This window comes from Lichenostomus cassidix, unplaced genomic scaffold, assembly GCF_008360975.1.
Source record: "Lichenostomus cassidix isolate B80296 unplaced genomic scaffold, HeHo_3.0 HiC_scaffold_714, whole genome shotgun sequence".
Taxonomy (NCBI): domain Eukaryota; kingdom Metazoa; phylum Chordata; class Aves; order Passeriformes; family Meliphagidae; genus Lichenostomus; species Lichenostomus cassidix.
The window spans coordinates 121,966-138,395 of NW_028148077.1; the positions used below are offsets into that span (position 1 = coordinate 121,966).

A 16,430-nucleotide genomic window follows, 5' to 3' on the forward strand; every position below is an offset into this window, starting at 1 on the left:
CCAGGATGGCACATTGGGATGGCACCAGGATGGCACTGTCACCACTGGGATGGCCCTGTCACCAACAAGATGGCACTGGGGTGGCACCGTCACCACCAGAGCGGCTCTGTCACCCCCGGGATGGCACTGGGGTGGCACTGGCCTGGTCCTGTCACCACCAGGGTGGCACTGTCACCGCAGGGCTCCTGCACACAGAGTGGGGAACACCTGGCAGCCATCCTGGATTCTGTCACTGTCACAGCGCCCATGGGTGACCCTGGCTGCCACTCTGGCTGCCACCCCGTGCTCCCAAATTCCCTGTTTTCTCCCCAAATTCCAGGTTTTCCTCCCCAAATCCGATTCCCGCCGGCAATCCAAGTTTTCCACCTCCCCGCGCTCCCAAGTTCCCGATTTCCTTCCCAAAATTCCCGTTTTTCTCCCCAAATTCCAGGATTTCTCCCCCAAATCTGCACCCGTGGGCGATGCCCTGCATGTCACCCTCCAGCTCCCAAATTCCCGATTTTCTGCCCCAAATCCAATTCCTGCCTTCAATCCCATTGCTCCTCCCCCCCGCGCTCCCAAATTCCCTTTTTTCTTCCCAAATTCCCACTTTTCTGCCCCAAATTCCCTCTTTTCCACCCCAAATCCGATTCCCAGCAGCAATCCCATTTCTCCTCCCCCCCGCGCTCCCAAATTCCCTTTTTTCCACCCCAAATTCTAGGTTTTCCTCCCCAAATCCGACTCCCATTGGGAATCCCATTTCTCCATCACCCTGCGCTCCCAAATTCCTGCTTTTCTCCCCAAATTCCCACTTTCCTCCCCACATTCCCTGTTTTCTCCCCAAATTCCTGCTTTTCCTCCTCAAATTCCCATTTTTCCTCCCCAAATCAGATTCCCATTGGGAATCCCATTTCTCCATCACCCTGCGCTCCCAAATTCCCGTTTTTCTCCCCAAATTCCAGGATTTCTCCCCCTAATCTGCACCCATGGGTGATGCCCTGCATGTCACCCTCCAGCTCCCAAATTCCCGATTTTCTGCCCCAAATCCAATTCCCACCTTCAATCCCATCACTCCTCTCCACCGCTCTCCCCACATTCCCTTTTTTCTTCCCAAATTCCCACTTTTCTGCCCCAAATTCCCTCTTTTCCACCCCAAATCCGATTCCCGGCAGCAATCCCACTGCTCCTCCCCCCCGCGCTCCCAAATTCCCTTTTTTCTGCCCAAATTCCCATTTTTCCCCCCCAAATTCCCGGTTTTCTTCCCATTGGGAATCCCATTCCTCCATCACCCTGCGCTCCCAAATTCCTTCTTTTCTCCCCAAATTCCCACTTTCCTCCCCACATTCCCTGTTTTCTCCCCAGATTCCTGCTTTTCCTCCCCAAATTCCCATTTTTCCGCCCCAAATTCCCATTTTTCCACCCCAAATCCGATTCCCATTGGGAATCCCACTCCTCCGTCACCCCGCGCTCCCAATTTCCCGCTTTTCCGTCCCAAATCCGCACCCGTGGGTGACCTCACAGGGACTCCCATCGCTCCTCCCCCCCCAACACTCCCAAATTCCCATTTTTCCGCCCCAAACGCGGGTTTCCCGCCCCGCCCCGCCCATCGCCGATCGATCGATCGATCTGGTTAATGATCGATCCGCAGCCGGGGCTCGGCCCGGGGCTGATTGGCCGCGGGGCTATCAGGCCAGCGCGGGTGGCCACCGGGGGCGGAGGGGTTTATAGGGCCGGGTGACACTTGGGGACACCCCGAGAGCATGGCCGGGAGGCTGGCACTGCCCGCCGCGCTGCTGGCCGCGCTGCTGGCGCTGGTAGGGACAGGCGACACCGCGCGTGGCTCTGGGAGGGACGAGGGGACAGCGGGGCGGGGACTGGGAGGGGCGCGGGGACAGCGGTGGGGACATTCGAGACACTCGGGGGACGTTCGGGGACATTTGTGGGACATTTGCGGGACATTTGCGGGACGTTCCGGTGACATTCGGGGGATATTTGGGTGACACTCGGTGACATTTCGGTGACATTCGGGGCACTGGGAGTGGCGGAACCAGGGGACACCATTGTGGTGGTTATAGGGTGACATTTGGATGGCATCTGGGGACATTCGGGTGATATTTGGGGCACTGAGGGTGGCAGAATCAGGGGACACCATTGTGGTGCCCATCGAGTGACACTCGGGTGACATGTTGGTGACATTCGGGTGACACTTGGGGGACATTTGGGTGACACTCAGGGGACATTTTGGTGACACTCGGTGACATTCTGGTGACATTAGGGGCACTGAGAATGACAGAGGTGGGGGGACACTGCTGCAGTGCCCATCGGGTGACATTTGTTTGGGTGACATTTGGGGCTGGGGACACCCCGAGGTGCCCTTTGGATGCTGTCTGGGTGTGATTTGGAGCAGCTGGGGAGTGGCAGAGCCACTCCTTGTGACCTTTGGGTGACAGCTGGGTGACATTCCGGGGACATCTGGGAGCGGCAGAGCCAGGGGACCCCATTGTGGTGCCCTTTGGGTGACACTCAGGTGACATTTGGGGACACTGGGGGTGGCAGAACCAGGCAACCCCATTGTGGTGCCCCTTGGGTGACACTCGGGTGACATTCGAGTGACATTTGGGTGACATTTGGGGACACTGCGAGTCGCGGTGACAGGCAATCCCCAGCCTGGCACCCGCTGGGTGACATTCAGAGGGCCAGGAGGTGACAGGGAGGGGACAGAGCCCACCAGGTGTCACTTGGGTGTGACTGGAAGGTGCTCAGGGTGACAGTGGGGTGACACCAGCCTGGCGCCCTTTGGGTGCCATTTGGGTGCCATCTGGGGGGACCGAGGGTGACAGGGCCAGGGGGACACTGTCGTGGTGCACTTTGGGTGACACTCGGGTGATGTTTGGAGGGGCTGGGAGTGACAGTGTGGGGACACTTTTGGAGCCCCTTGGGTGACACTTGGGTGACATTTGGAGGAGCCGGGGGTGGCACAGTGTGGGGACAGCGATGTGGCACCAGGTGCCCTTTGGGTGACACTTGGGTGCCATTTGGTGACATTTGGGTGATGTTTGGGTGATGTTTGGGTGAGCTGGGGGTGACAGAGTGTGGGGACAGTGGCACCAGGCACCCTTTGGGTGACATCTGGCAGAACCAAAGGTGGCACAGCTGTGGTGCCACTTCAGTGTCCCCATCCCACCAGGGTGCTCTGAGGTGTCACCTCAGTGTCTCCATCCCAGCAGGCTGTGACTCTAAGGTGTCACCTCAGTGTTCCCACCCCAGTGGGCTGTGGTTCTGGGTTGTCACCTCAATGTCCCCATCCCACCGGGGTGACTCTGTGATGCCACCTCAGAGTCCCCCACCCCAGCAGGGTGCCTGGCCGTGACTGCAATGCCACACCAGTGCCACTCCATGCCACCCCCTCATTGTCCCCAGGCCCGCTCCTCGCTGACCCCCACGCACCAAGCCGGGGTCTGCGCCTTCTACGGCGAGTGCGGCCGCAACCCCGAGATCAACGGGTCACTGCTGCCCTCCAAGGTGCCCTGCCTGTCCAACACCCCCGCCCGGGTGGCCTCGAGGCCACTGCTGACCCTGCTGCGCTCCGTGTGCCCCGAGCTGGTGGCGGGTGACAATGCCACCACGCGCGTGTGCTGCACCTACAGCCAGCTGAGCGCGCTGCAGCTGAGCGTGGCGCTGTCCGGCACCGTCCTGGCGCGCTGCCCGTCCTGCGAACGCAACTTCGCCAACCTCTACTGCCGCAACATCTGCAGCCCCGACCAGAGCCTCTTCACCAATGTCACCCGCGTCACTGACTACACGGCGGCGCCCGGCGCGGCGCCCAGCCAGGCCGTGCTGGAGTACCAGGTGTTCTACCGGCGGCGCTACGCCGAGGCGGCCTTCACCTCGTGCCGCGGCGTCCGGCTGCCGGCCACCGGCAGCTACGCCATCGAGACCATGTGCGGCCGCTACAGCGCCGAGCTGTGCACCGCCCAGCGCTGGCTGGACTTCCAGGGGGACAAGAACAACGGCCTGGCGCCGCTGCAGATCAATTTCCACCTGTTGCCCAACGGTTCCGAGCCCGGGCAGGGAATCCAGCCGCTGGACGCGTCGGTGTGGCCGTGCGACAAATCGCCCAGCGATGACCAGCAGCCCTGCTCGTGTCAGGATTGTACCCAGGCGTGCCTCAGCCAGGTGACACCGCCGGGGCCGCGGCCGCCGTTCCGCTTGGGAAAGGCCGACGGCTATCTGGTCATCGCCGTCGTGGTGTTCCTCGCCCTGGCCACGGTGTTCCTGCTGGCCTTGCTGTGTCGCCGCCGTCCCCGGGAGGTGACGCTGAAGCCACCGTCGCCGGCCAAACGCGGCTGGCCGGAGAGGGCGAGCGAGGCCTGGCACCGCGGCCTGCAGCTGGCCTTCCGCCGCTGGGGCACCGCGGTGGCCTCGCACCCCGTGGTCGTGCTGGTGGTGGCCGCGCTGGCGGCCGGAGGGCTGTCGGCCGGGCTGGTGACGCTGCGGCTGACCACGGACCCCGTGGAGCTGTGGTCGGCGCCGGGCAGCCGCGCCCGGCAGGAGAAGGCTTTCCACGACAGCCACTTCGGGCCTTTCCTGCGCACCAACCAGATCATCGTCACCGCGCCGGGCCGGGCCGGTGTCACCTACGACTCCGTGCTGCTGGGGACAAAGAACTTCAGCGGCGTCCTGGCGATGGACGTGCTGCTGGCGCTGCTGGAGCTGCAGCAGGAGCTGGCGGCCATCACGGCCTGGGCGCCAGAGGCGGGCAGGAATGTCACCCTGCAGGACGTGTGCTACGCCCCCCTGAACCCGTCACAGCCTGGCGTGGGGGACTGCGCTGTCACCAGTGTCACCCAGTACTTCCAGAACAACCGGACGCACCTGGAGCTCACGGCTGCGCAGGAGGACGGAGAGGTCAAGGGCATGGTGGATTGGCATGACCACGTCATCTACTGCGTCAAGTGGGTGCTGCGGGCGTGGGGACACGGGGAGGACAAGGGGGTGGCACCAAGGGGCATGGTGGGGGGTGCAGGGTGGCCAGTGTGGCACGGTGACCATGGGGTGGCCAGTTATGGGGCTGGGGTGGTGCCCAGTATGGCATGGTGTCCATGAGGTGCCCATTTGTGGGGCTGGGGTGACATCTGTGGGGTGCCCAGTGTGGCACTGTGACCATGGGGTGCCCAGTTATGGGGCTGGGGTGACATCTGTGGGGTGAGGGACATGGTGTGGTGACTGTGGGGTGCCCAGTTATGGGGCTGAGGTGTCACCTGTGTGTCCCCCATCCCAATGGGGTGTGGCCCCTGGGTCCCCCAACTCATCCAGGCATCCGTGGGGTGCCAGGCTGTGTCTCTGGGGTGTCACCTGCATGTCCCCCATACCAGTGGGGTGCCAGGCTGTGTCTCTGGGGTGTCACCTGCATGTCCCCCATACCAGTAGGGTGCCAGGCTCTGGGTTTGGTGTGCCACCCGGGTGTCCCTTATGCCAGTGGGGTGTCTATGGGGTGCCAGACTGTGGCTCCGGGGTGTCACCCGCGTGTCCCCCATCTCAGTGGGGTGCTCTGGGGTGCCACCCGCATGTCCCCCATCCCAGCAGGGTGCCAGACTGTGGCTCCGGGGTGTCACCCGCATGTCCCCCATCCCACTGGACTGTCCGCAGTGCCCCCAGGTGGCTCTGGGGCTGGGGGCAGGCTCGGGGCGGGCACAGTCCCCGCTGACCCCCTGGTCCCTGTCCCCTGTCCCCACCAGCTCCCCGCTCTCCTTCAAGGACATCACGGCGCTGGAGCTGGGCTGCACGGCAGAGTTCGGCGGGCCGGTGTTCCCCTACATCGCCCTGGGCGGGTACCCCGGTAGGGGCGGGAGCAGGGGGTCGGGGGCTCGGGGGGCTCGGGGGTATGGCACAGTGTCCATGGGGTGTTCAGCTGTGGGCTGGGGTGACATCTGTGGGGTTGGGGTGACATCTGTGAGGTGCTCAGTGTGGCATGGTGACCGTGGGGTGTCCAGTTGTGGGGCCGCAGTGGTGCCCAGGGGGTGCTGGACATAGCATGGCATCCCCAGGGGGCTATCTGGGGGTCTCTATGGGGCGCCCAGTGTGGCATGGTGACTGTGGAGTGCCCAGCTGTGGGGCTGGGGTGACATCTGTGGAGTGAGGGACATGGCACAGTGTCCATAGGGTGCCCAGTTGTGGGGCTGAGGTGACATCTGCGGGGTGCTGGACATGGCACAGTGCCCATGGGGTGCCCAGTTGTGGGGCTGGGGTGACACACTGTCACTGCCATGTCCCCTTGCAGAGCTGGAATACACGGGGGGTCCCGGGAGTGACCAGCTCGGTGTCACCGCTGTGTCCCCCTCCAAAATCAGAGTACACGGGGGCTCCGAGGGTCCCGGGTGTGACCCCGCGGTGTCACCTCCCTGTCCCCGCAGAGTCGGAGTACACGGAGGCCGAGGCGCTGATTGTCACCTACTCGCTGAACAACTTCCCCCGGGAGGACCCTCGGCTCGAGTGGGTGCTCAGCTGGGAGCGACGCTTCCTCGAGGTCGTGCGCGACTTCCAGAGCCGCCACCGCCACAACCTCACTGTCGCCTTCTCGGCCGAGGTGCGGCGACACCGCCGTGTCCCCTCCGTGTGCCCGGTGTCCCTGGTGTCACCTGTGTCCCCGTGTCCCCTTCGTGTTCCCCGTGTTCCTGTGTCCCTGTCCCCGCAGAGTCCCCAGTGTCCACCTTGGTCCTGTGTCCCCTCCGTGTCCCCAGTGCCCCCCGTGTCCCTGGTGCCACCTGTCCCCGCAGAGTCCCCAGTGCCCCCTGTGTCCCCTGTGCCGCCCATGTGCTGTGTCACCTCCCTCACAGAGCCCCCGCTGTCCTCCGTGTCCCTGTGTCCCCTCCGTGTCCCTGTCCCCCATGTGTCACCATGTCCCTGGTGCCTCCTTGTATCCCCTCCATGTCCCTGTGTCCCCATTTCCCCCGTGTCCCAGTGCTCTCCATGCCCCACATGTCCCCGTGTCCCGTCTCTGTCCCCATGTCCCCTTCCCCCCGCTCCCCCGGCACATCCCAGCGGTGCGGGGGGTGCCGGTGTCCCTCACTGTCGCTGTCGCTGTCGCCAGCGCTCTCTGGAGGATGAGATCAACCGCACGAGCGGCGAGGACATCCCGGTGTTCGCCACCAGCTACCTGCTGGTGTTCGCCTACATCGCGCTGGCCCTGGGCGACTACACGGCCTGGAGGAGAGTCCTGGTGAGCCGGGGGGCACTGTCACTGTCACTGTCACTGTCACTGTCACTGTCACTGTCCCACGGGCTGTCACTGTCGCGGGTTTGTCACTGTCCCTGGGTGTCCCCGCCACGCTGACCTGTCGGTGCGGCAGGTGGAGCCGAAGATGTCACTGTCCCGGGGTCTGTCACTGTTGCATGCGTGTCACTGTCCCAGAGTGTCACTATCCCGGGGTTTGTCACTGTCCCCGGGGCTGTCGCTGTCACTGTCACTGTCACTGTCACTATCTCTAGTGTCCCCGCCGCGCTGACCCGTGGGTGCCGCAGGTGGAGTCGAAGGTGTCACTGTCCCGGGGCTGTCACTATCCCGGAAGTCTGTCACTGTCACTGTCACTGTCACTGTCACTGTTGCGGGTGTCCCTGTCCCTCTGACCCGTGTGTGCAGCAGATGGAGTCGAAGGTGTCACTGTCTCGGGTCTGTCACTGTGTCACTGTCGCTATCACTGTCACTATCACTATCACTGTCACTATCCCGGGGGGTGTCACTGTCACTGTCACTGTCACTGTCACTGTCACTGTGTCACTGTCGCTATCACTGTCACTATCACTATCACTGTCACTATCCCGGGGTCTGTCACTGTCACTGTCACTTTGCCGGGTGTCCTGTCCCACTGACCCGTGTGTGCTGCAGGTGGAGTCGAAGGTGTCACTGTCCCGATGGCTGTCACTATCCCGGAAGTCCGTCATTGTCACTGTCACTGTCACTGTCACTATCACGGGGTCTGTCACTGTCACTGTCACTGTCACTCTGCCGGGTGTCTTGTCCCACTGACCCGTGTGTGCAGCAGGTGGAGTCGAAGGTGTCACTGTCCCGATGGCTGTCACTATCCCGGGGGGTGTCACTGTTACTGTCACTGTCACTGTCACTATGCCGGGTGTCCTGTCCCACTGACCCGCGTGTGCCGCAGGTGGAGTCGAAGGTGACGCTGGCGCTGGGTGGCATCGCGGTGGTGCTGGGGGCAGTGCTGGCCGCCATGGGGCTGCTGGCGCTGCTCGGGCTGCCCTCGTCCCTCATCATCATCGAGGTGGTGCCGTTCCTCGTGCTGGCCGTGGGCGCTGACAACATCTTCATCTTCGTGCAGGAGCTGCAGGTGCGGCTGGGGGGCTGCTGGGGGGCACTGGGACTATGGGGGTCAGTGGGGCTATGGGGCAAAGGGCGCTGATAACATCTTCATCTTCGTGCAGGAGCTCCAGGTGGGGCTGCCGTGGGGCTGTGGGGGGCACTGGGGCTATGGGGCTATTGGGGTCAGAAGAGCTATGGGGCTGTGGGGCTATGGTGGGCAGTGGGGCAAAGGGAGTAAATGGCATGAAGGGCTCTGACAACATCTTCATCTTCGTGCAGGAGCTGCAGGTGGGGCTGTGGGACAGCTGTGGGGCTGTGGGGTCAGTGGGGTTGTGGTGGTCAGTGGGGCTATGGGGGTCAGTGGGGCTATGGGGTTATGGGGCAGCTGTGGGTCTATGGGGGTCAGCGGGGCAGGGGGTGCGAGAGGTCTTTGGGGTCAGAGATTCCCATGGGGCACAGGGGCTTGGGGACATTTAGGGTATAGTGGTCTCCATGGGGCATGACGGGACCTTGAGGACACCTTGGGGATAGAGATCCCCCAAAATGGCACAGGGGCACTGGGACACCTTGGGCACAGGGGGCACTTTTGGGATTCCCATGGGGATGAGTCCCTAGGGCAGGTGGGCACCCTGGGGTGGCCGTGGGGCACTGGGCGGGGCTGTCCGTGGGTGTCCCCTCGGAGCTGGGGTACCTTTGGGGTATCCTTCCGGATCTGGGGGTACATTTGGGGTGTCCCCCGGCTCCGGGGGTCCATTTGGGGTGTCCCCGGCTCCGGGAGTATCTTTGGGGTGTCCCCGGCTCCGGGAGTCCATTTGGGGTCCCCCTGAGCCGTTTTCCGCCAGCAGCAGTCGCAGCGGGAGCCTGGCGAGACGCGGGAGCAGCACGTGGGCAGGGTGCTGGCACAGGTGGCACCGAGCATGCTGCTCTGCAGCCTCTCCGAGGCAGTCTGCTTCCTGCTGGGTGAGCACCGGGGGACATGGGGGACACCGGGGACACGGAGGGCACTGAGGGCACAGGGACATGGGAGGAACAGAGGGATGGAGGTGGCACATGGATATGGGGGACACAGGGAAACAGGAGGGCACTGGGGACACAGGGACATGGGGGACACGGGGGGCACGGGGGGCACACAGGGATGGAGGTGGCACAAGGACATAGGGGACAGAGAAGGCACAGGGTTTTCGGCAGTGTCCCTCGCGGTGACCCGGGGTGTTCCGGGGGTGTCCCGGTGACCTGGGGATGTGACGGGGGTGTCCGGAGGGGTTCCTGGGGGTGGCCCGGTGACCCGGGGATGGCGTGGGGCGTTCCGGGGCTGTCCCTCGCGGTGACCCGGGGGTGTCTCTGGCGGTGGCCCGGTGACCCGGGGCTGTCCCTGGCGGTGACCCGGTGACCCGGGGCTGTCCCTGGCGGTGACCCGGTGACCGGGTGTCCCGCAGGTGCCCTCTCGTCCATGCCCGCGGTGCGCACCTTCGCCCTGACGGCCGCGCTCGCCATCGCCTTCGACTTCCTGCTGCAGATGTCGGGCTTCGTGGCGCTGGTGGCGCTGGACTACCGGCGACAGGAGGTGACACCGCGGGCGGACACGAGCTGGGCACTCGGGGGGCACGGGGAGGGCGTGGGGTACCCGCGGGGGGGGTCAGGGGTGACATTGGGGTGACATTGGGGTGACATTGGGGTGACGTTGGGGTGACATTGGGGTGACATTGGGATCCCCAGGGTGGGTGTGGGGCGGGTGTGGAGTCCCCAGGGAGGGTGAGGGACCCCAGGATGGACATGGGGACCCCATAGTGTGCCGGGGGTGGACAGGACACCCCCACCCGGTTTTGGGGTGTCAGGGGGATGTCCGGGGTGGACAGGACACCCCCACCCGGCTTTGGGGTGTCCGGTGTCCGGTGCCAGCCCCCCGTGTCCGCAGGCCGGCCGCCTGGACCTGTGCTGCTGCTGCGGGACGGGTGGGGACAGCCCGGCCGGGCGGGGGGCGAGGCTGCTGCGCCCCCTCCTCGAGCGCTACTACAGCCCCCTGCTGCTGCACCCCTACGTGCGACCCGCCGTGGTGAGGGGCTGGGGGACATCGGGGGACATCGGGGGACATCGGGGATTTGGGGGTTGGGGGTAATGGGGGTCATTGGGGGATTTGGGGGCATTGGGGACATTGGGGGTTGGGGGACATGGAGAGCGTATTAGGGTCGGGGCATGGGGGTATTGGGGGCTTTGGGGTCATTGGGGGACTGGGGGCCATGCGAGGCACGAGGGTCATTGGGGGCGTTGGGGGCATTGGGGGAATGGGGGGCACACGGTTGGGGGGGCATTATGGGGTATTGGGGACACTGGGGACATGGGTGGCATTGGGGGGCACTGGGGAGATGTGGGATATGGGTTGGGAATTGGGGCGCACAAGGCTGGGGGGTGCATGGGGACATGGGGACATGGAGGGTCCTGGGAGGGTTGGGAGGGGCATACCAGGGCTGTGGGGAGTTTGGGGGTCCCAGGGGTCCCTGACAGGGCTGGGGGGGGTTTGGGGGTCCCGGGGGTCCCTGACCAGCCCCCCCACCCAGGTGCTGCTGTTCCTGTTCCTGAGCTGTGCTGGACTGTTCCTGATGTTCCACGTGTCCGTGGGGCTGGACCAGGAGCTCGCCCTGCCCACGGTGACCCCAGGGGACACATGGGGACAGTGGGGACATCTGCAGGGGGTGGCACCCATGGGGAGGCTTGAGGACATGGGGGGGTGACATGGCCCTGTGTAGGGACATACGGGGGGTGTGACATAGCCCTATGTGATGACATATGGGGATGGTGACATCTCTCTGGGACCCTCCAGGCCCTGTAGGTGCCAGGGTGGGTGACATGGCCCTCCATGGGGACACATGGCAGGGGTGTGACACAGCCCTATATGGGGACATATGGCAGGGGTGTGACACTGCCCTATATGGGGACACATGGCAGGGGTGTGACACTGCCCTATATGGGGACACATGGCAGGGGTGACATGGCCCTATATGGGGACATATGGCAGGGGTGTGACACTGCCCTATATGGGGACACATGGCAGGGGTGACATGGCCCTATATGGGGACATATGGCAGGGGTGTGACACTGCCCTATATGGGGACACATGGCAGGGGTGACATGGCCCTGTATGGGGACACAGGGGGATGCTGGGACCCGTTTGTGACACCCCGCGGTGGCCCAGCTCTGACATTCGGCTGTCCCCAGGACTCCTACCTGCTCGAGTACTTCTCGGCCATCAACCACTACCTGGCCGTGGGTGTCCCCACCTACTTTGTCACCACGGGTGGCTACGACTTCTCCTCAACCAATGGCACTAATGCCATCTGCTCCAGCGCCGGCTGTGACACCAACTCGCTGACCCAGACCATCCAGCTGGCCACTTACTACCCCAATGTGTGAGTGACCAGGGACACCCAGGGGGACCGGTGGGTGGCCATTGGGTGGCCCTTGGGTGGTCCTTGGTATACATTCAGTGTCCACCATGGTGGCCCTTGGGTGCCTTTTGGGGATCATCATGGTGGCCATTGGGTGTACATTGGGTGACCATCATGGTGGCTGTTGGGTGGCCATTGGGTGCCCACTGTGGTGGTCTTTGCATGTACAGTGAGTGTCCACCATGGTGGCCATTGGGTGGCCATTGGGTGCTTGCCATGGGGATCCTTGGGTGTACAGTGAGTGTCCACCGCAGTGGCCATTGGGTGTACATTGGGTGGCCATTCCTGGTGGCCCTTGGATGTACATTGGGTGCCCATCATGATGGTCCTTGGGTGTGCATTGGGTGCTCATCATGGTGGCCACTGTGTGGCCATTGGGTGACCATTCATGGTGGTCATTGGGTGTCCATTGGGTGCCCACCATGGTGGTCATTGTGTGTACACTGGGTGCCCATCATGATGGTCCTTGGGTGTACATTGGGTGCTCATCATGGTGGCCACTGTGTGGCCATTGGGTGACCATTCATGGTGGTCATTGGGTGTCCATTGGGTGCCCACCATGGTGGTCATTGGACGTACAGTAAGGGTCCACTGCAGTGGCCATTGGGTGTCCATCATGGTGGTCCTTGGGTGTACATTGGGTGCTCATCATGGTGGCCATTGGGTGGCCATTGGGTGACCATTCATGATGGCCATTGGGTGCCTCTTGGGTGACCATTACTGGTAGCCATTGGGTGTCCACTGTGGTGGTCCTTGGGTGTCCCCTGAGTGTCCCCTGCAGTAGCCACACCCCAGCGCTGTGTCCCCTCCCCACAGGTCCTACCTGGCCATCCCGGCCACCTCATGGGTGGACGATTTCCTGGACTGGCTGCGCCCCTCGACGCGATGCTGCCGCATCCACCAGTTTGGGGAGAACAAGGGCGAGTTCTGCCCCGCCACCAGCAGTGAGTCCGGGGGCTAGGGACACTCTGGTGGCCACTGGTGCCCACCATGGTAGCCATTGGGTGGCCATTGGTGCCCACCGTGGTTGTCTTTAGGTGTATGTTGAGCATCCACCATGGTGGTCCTCGGGTGGCCATTGGGTGACCATCATGGTAGCCATTGGGTGACCATTGGATGCCCACTGTGGTGGTCTTCAGGTGTAAGTTAACTATCCACCATGGTTGCCATTGGATGGCCTTTGGGTGCCCACCATGGTGGTCCTTGGTATATATTCAGTGTCCACCATGGTGGCCATTGGATGCCCGTTGGGGATCATCATGGCGGTTCTTGGGTGTACATTGGGTGACCATCATGGTGGTCCTTGGGTGGCCACTGGGTGCCCACCATGGTGGTCCTTGGTGTACACTAAGTGTCCACCATGGTGGCCATTGGGTGCTTGCTGGGGATCATCATGGTGGCCATTGGGTGGCCACTGGGTGCCCACCATGGTGGTCCTTGGTGTACAGTGAGTATCCACTGCAGTAGCCATTGGGTACACATTGGGTGACCACCATGCTGTCCATTGGGTGCCCACTGTGATGACCACTGGGTGCCCACCATAATTGCTGCCCATTGAGTGCCCACCATGCTGCCCATTGTGTGCCCACTGTGCTGCCCATTGTGTGCCCACTGGGATGACCACTGGGTGCCCACCGTGATGACCACTGAGTGCCCACTGTGCTGCCCATTGAGTGCCCACCGTGCTACCCACTGGGTGCCCACTGTGATGACCACTAGGTGTCCATGGGGTACCCGCTATGCTGTCTGTTGGGTGCCGGTGGCTGCACTGACCGGCCACATGCCCGGTGCCCACACTGACCAGCTGTGCCCGCAGATGACCCGAGCTGCCAGAACGGGAAGTGCCTGGACCGGGTGCGGCGCCCCACTGCCGAGGAGTTCCAGCGCTTCCTGCCCTGGTTCCTGCAGGACCGACCCACGCTGCAGTGCGCCAAGGGGTGGGTGGCACCAGGGTGGCATTGGGGGTGGCACTGGGGTGGCATCGTGATGGCACTGGGGTGGTGCTGGGACATGGGGGAAATGGGGACACAGGGACATGTGGGGGAAGTAGGGGCATTGGGGACATATAGGGCGTGGGGGGCACCTGTGTCCCTGACACCTCTGGGTGTCCCCTGGCTGTCCTCTGGCTGTCCCCTACCACCCCTGGGTGTCCCTGAACCCCCCCCGGTGTCCCCTAACTCCGTTGTCCCCATGTCCCCGCAGTGGCCTGGGTGCCTATGACACCGCGGTGAGCATGGACGAGAATGGCACCATCCTGGGTGAGTGACACGGGGACAGGGACGGGGGGTGGGCACTGACCTCTGGGGGTGACCACGAACTTCTGGTGGTGACCACTGACTCCGTGATGCCTGCTGCCCCCTGGAGGTGCCCACTGCCCCTGGAGGTGCCCACTGCCCCAAGTGCCCACTGCCCCGAGTGACCACTGCCCCGAGTGACCACTGCCCCGAGTGACCACTGTCCCCCATGGTGATCGGTGCCCTCTAGAGGTGACCACCGGCCCTGCAATGACCACTGGCCCTTGTGGTGCCCACTGCCCAAGTGACCACTGCTCCTGGCAGTGCCCACTGCCCCTACAGTGCCCACTGCCCCTGGCAATGCCCACTGCCCAGTGACCGCTGCCCTGCCCGCAGCCTCGCGGTTCATGGCGTACCAGCGGCCACTGCGGACGTCTCAGGAGTACACGGCGGCGCTGAAGGCTGCCCGCAGCCTGGCCGAGCGAGTGACCGCCGTCCTGCGGGCAGTGCCAGGCACCGACCCTGACTTCGAAGTGTTCCCCTATGCGTGAGTGACCCCAGACAGCGTGGGGACGGCGTGGGGACACCGCTGGGGGGGGAGGTGGGAAATGGGGGTCCAGTTCCTGTTTCAGGGTGTCCAGAGCCCATTTTGGGGTGCCCAGTGCCCATTTTGGGGTACCCAGTGCCCATTTGGAATACCCAGTTCCAATTTCAATGCCCATTTTTGGGTAGCCAGTGCCATCTTGGGGTATCCAGTTCCCATTTTGGGGTGCCCAGTGCCCATATCGGTGTACCCAATGCCATTTTGGAGTGTCCAGTGCCCATTTTGGAATAGCCAGTGCCCATTTCAGTGCCATTTTTGGGTAGCTGGTGCCATTTTGGGGTGCCCAGTGCCATCGCTGTCCCTGCAGGATGACATATGTGCACTACAAGCAGTACTGACAGTGGTGGCTGAGGGTTTAATCACTCTGGCACTGTGCCTGTTGCCCATTTTGGAGTGTCCAGTGCCCATTTTGGGGTACCCAGTGCCCATTTCACAGTACTCAGTGTCCATTTTGGGGTACCCAGTGCCCATTTCATAGGACTCAGTGTCCATTTTGGGGTGCCCAGTGTCCATTTCAGTGCCATTTTGGGGTGCCCAATGCCACACCCCAGTGCCACGGCTGTCCCCTCAGGGTGACCTACGTGTACTACGAGCAGTACCTGACGGTGGTGGCCGAGGGTCTCATCACGCTGGCACTGTGCCTGCTGCCCACCTTCGCCGTGTCCTTCCTGCTGCTGGGCATGGACCTTCGCTCCAGCCTGGCCACCCTGCTGACCATCGCCATGGCGCTGCTGGTCACCGTGGGGTTCATGGCGCTCTGGGATGTCCCCTACAACGCTGTGGCACTCATCAACCTCGTGGCGGTGCGGGCAGCAGGGGGCAGCGGGGTGGCATGGGGACATGGGGTGGCATGGGGACATGGGGTGGCACAGAGACCTGGGGTGGCACAGGGACATTGGGTGGTACAGGAACATGGGGGATATGGAGTGGCACAGGGACATAGGGGATGTGAGGGGTGGCACAGGGACATGAGGTGGCATGGGGATGGGGGGTATGGGACATGAGAGGTGGCACGGGACATGGGGCACACTGGGTGGCACAGGACATGGAGGATATGGGGTGGCAAAAGGACATGGAGTGGCATGGGGGTGTGGGGGGTATGGGACGTGAGAGGTGGCACGGGGACATGGGGCACACTGGGTGGCACAGGGACATTGGGTGGCACGGGACATGGGGGATATGGGTGGCAGAGGGACATGGAGTGGCATGGGGGTGTGGGGGGTATGGGGTGGCATGGGGACATGGGGCACACTGGGTGGCATGGGGCACAGGGAGATGGGGTGTGAGGGGTGGCATGGGGACATAGAGTGGCATGGCAATATGGGCCACATGGGGTGGCACAGGGACATGGGGTGGCTTGGGGCCATGGGGCACAGGGGGTGACACAGGGACATGTGGTGACACAGGGCACCGGGGTGGCTCTGGGGACACGGTGACACAGGGTGACAGGCGCTGTCCCCGCAGGCCGTGGGCATCTCGGTGGAGTTTGTGTCACACATCACCTGCGCCTTCACCCGCAGCCACCAGCCCAGCCGGGTGGCACGAGCCGCCGAGGCTACTGTCACCATGGGCAGCAAGGTGGGCCACAGGGACACTGCGGGGCCACCAGAGCCTGATGGCCACCATGGGGGGTGGCACTGGGGCGTGACACCGTGGGGTGACATTGTGGGATTCCCTCCTGGGGCTGGGAGGTGACACTGAGGGATCCCAAACCCTCCTGGGGCTGGAGGTGACACTGAGGGATCCCAAACCCTCCTGGGGCTGGAGGTGACACTGAGGGACCCCAAACTGTCCTGGGCCCAGGAGGTGACCCCATGGGACCCCAAACCCTTGTGGGGCTGGGGGTGACACTG

The 16,430-nt window shown here is 63.4% G+C and overlaps 1 protein-coding gene across 1 annotated transcript; it reads left to right on the forward strand.

Annotated features, from left to right (window-relative positions):
• Positions 1 to 1,416: 1,416 nt before the first annotated feature.
• On the forward strand, positions 1,417 to 16,268 carry LOC146420108 (NPC1-like intracellular cholesterol transporter 1; the record flags this gene model as incomplete). Its single annotated transcript, XM_085048642.1, has 17 exons — positions 1,417 to 1,793; positions 3,400 to 4,934; positions 5,718 to 5,818; positions 6,393 to 6,565; positions 7,070 to 7,198; positions 8,142 to 8,324; positions 9,142 to 9,256; positions 9,733 to 9,860; positions 10,212 to 10,349; positions 10,852 to 10,941; positions 11,510 to 11,700; positions 12,556 to 12,683; positions 13,556 to 13,676; positions 13,942 to 13,997; positions 14,370 to 14,520; positions 15,149 to 15,380; positions 16,042 to 16,268. Coding segments are annotated over exons 1-17 (3,752 nt in total), but the record flags the coding sequence as incomplete, so codon positions are not given.
• Between the last annotated feature and the right edge of the window lie 162 nt (positions 16,269 to 16,430).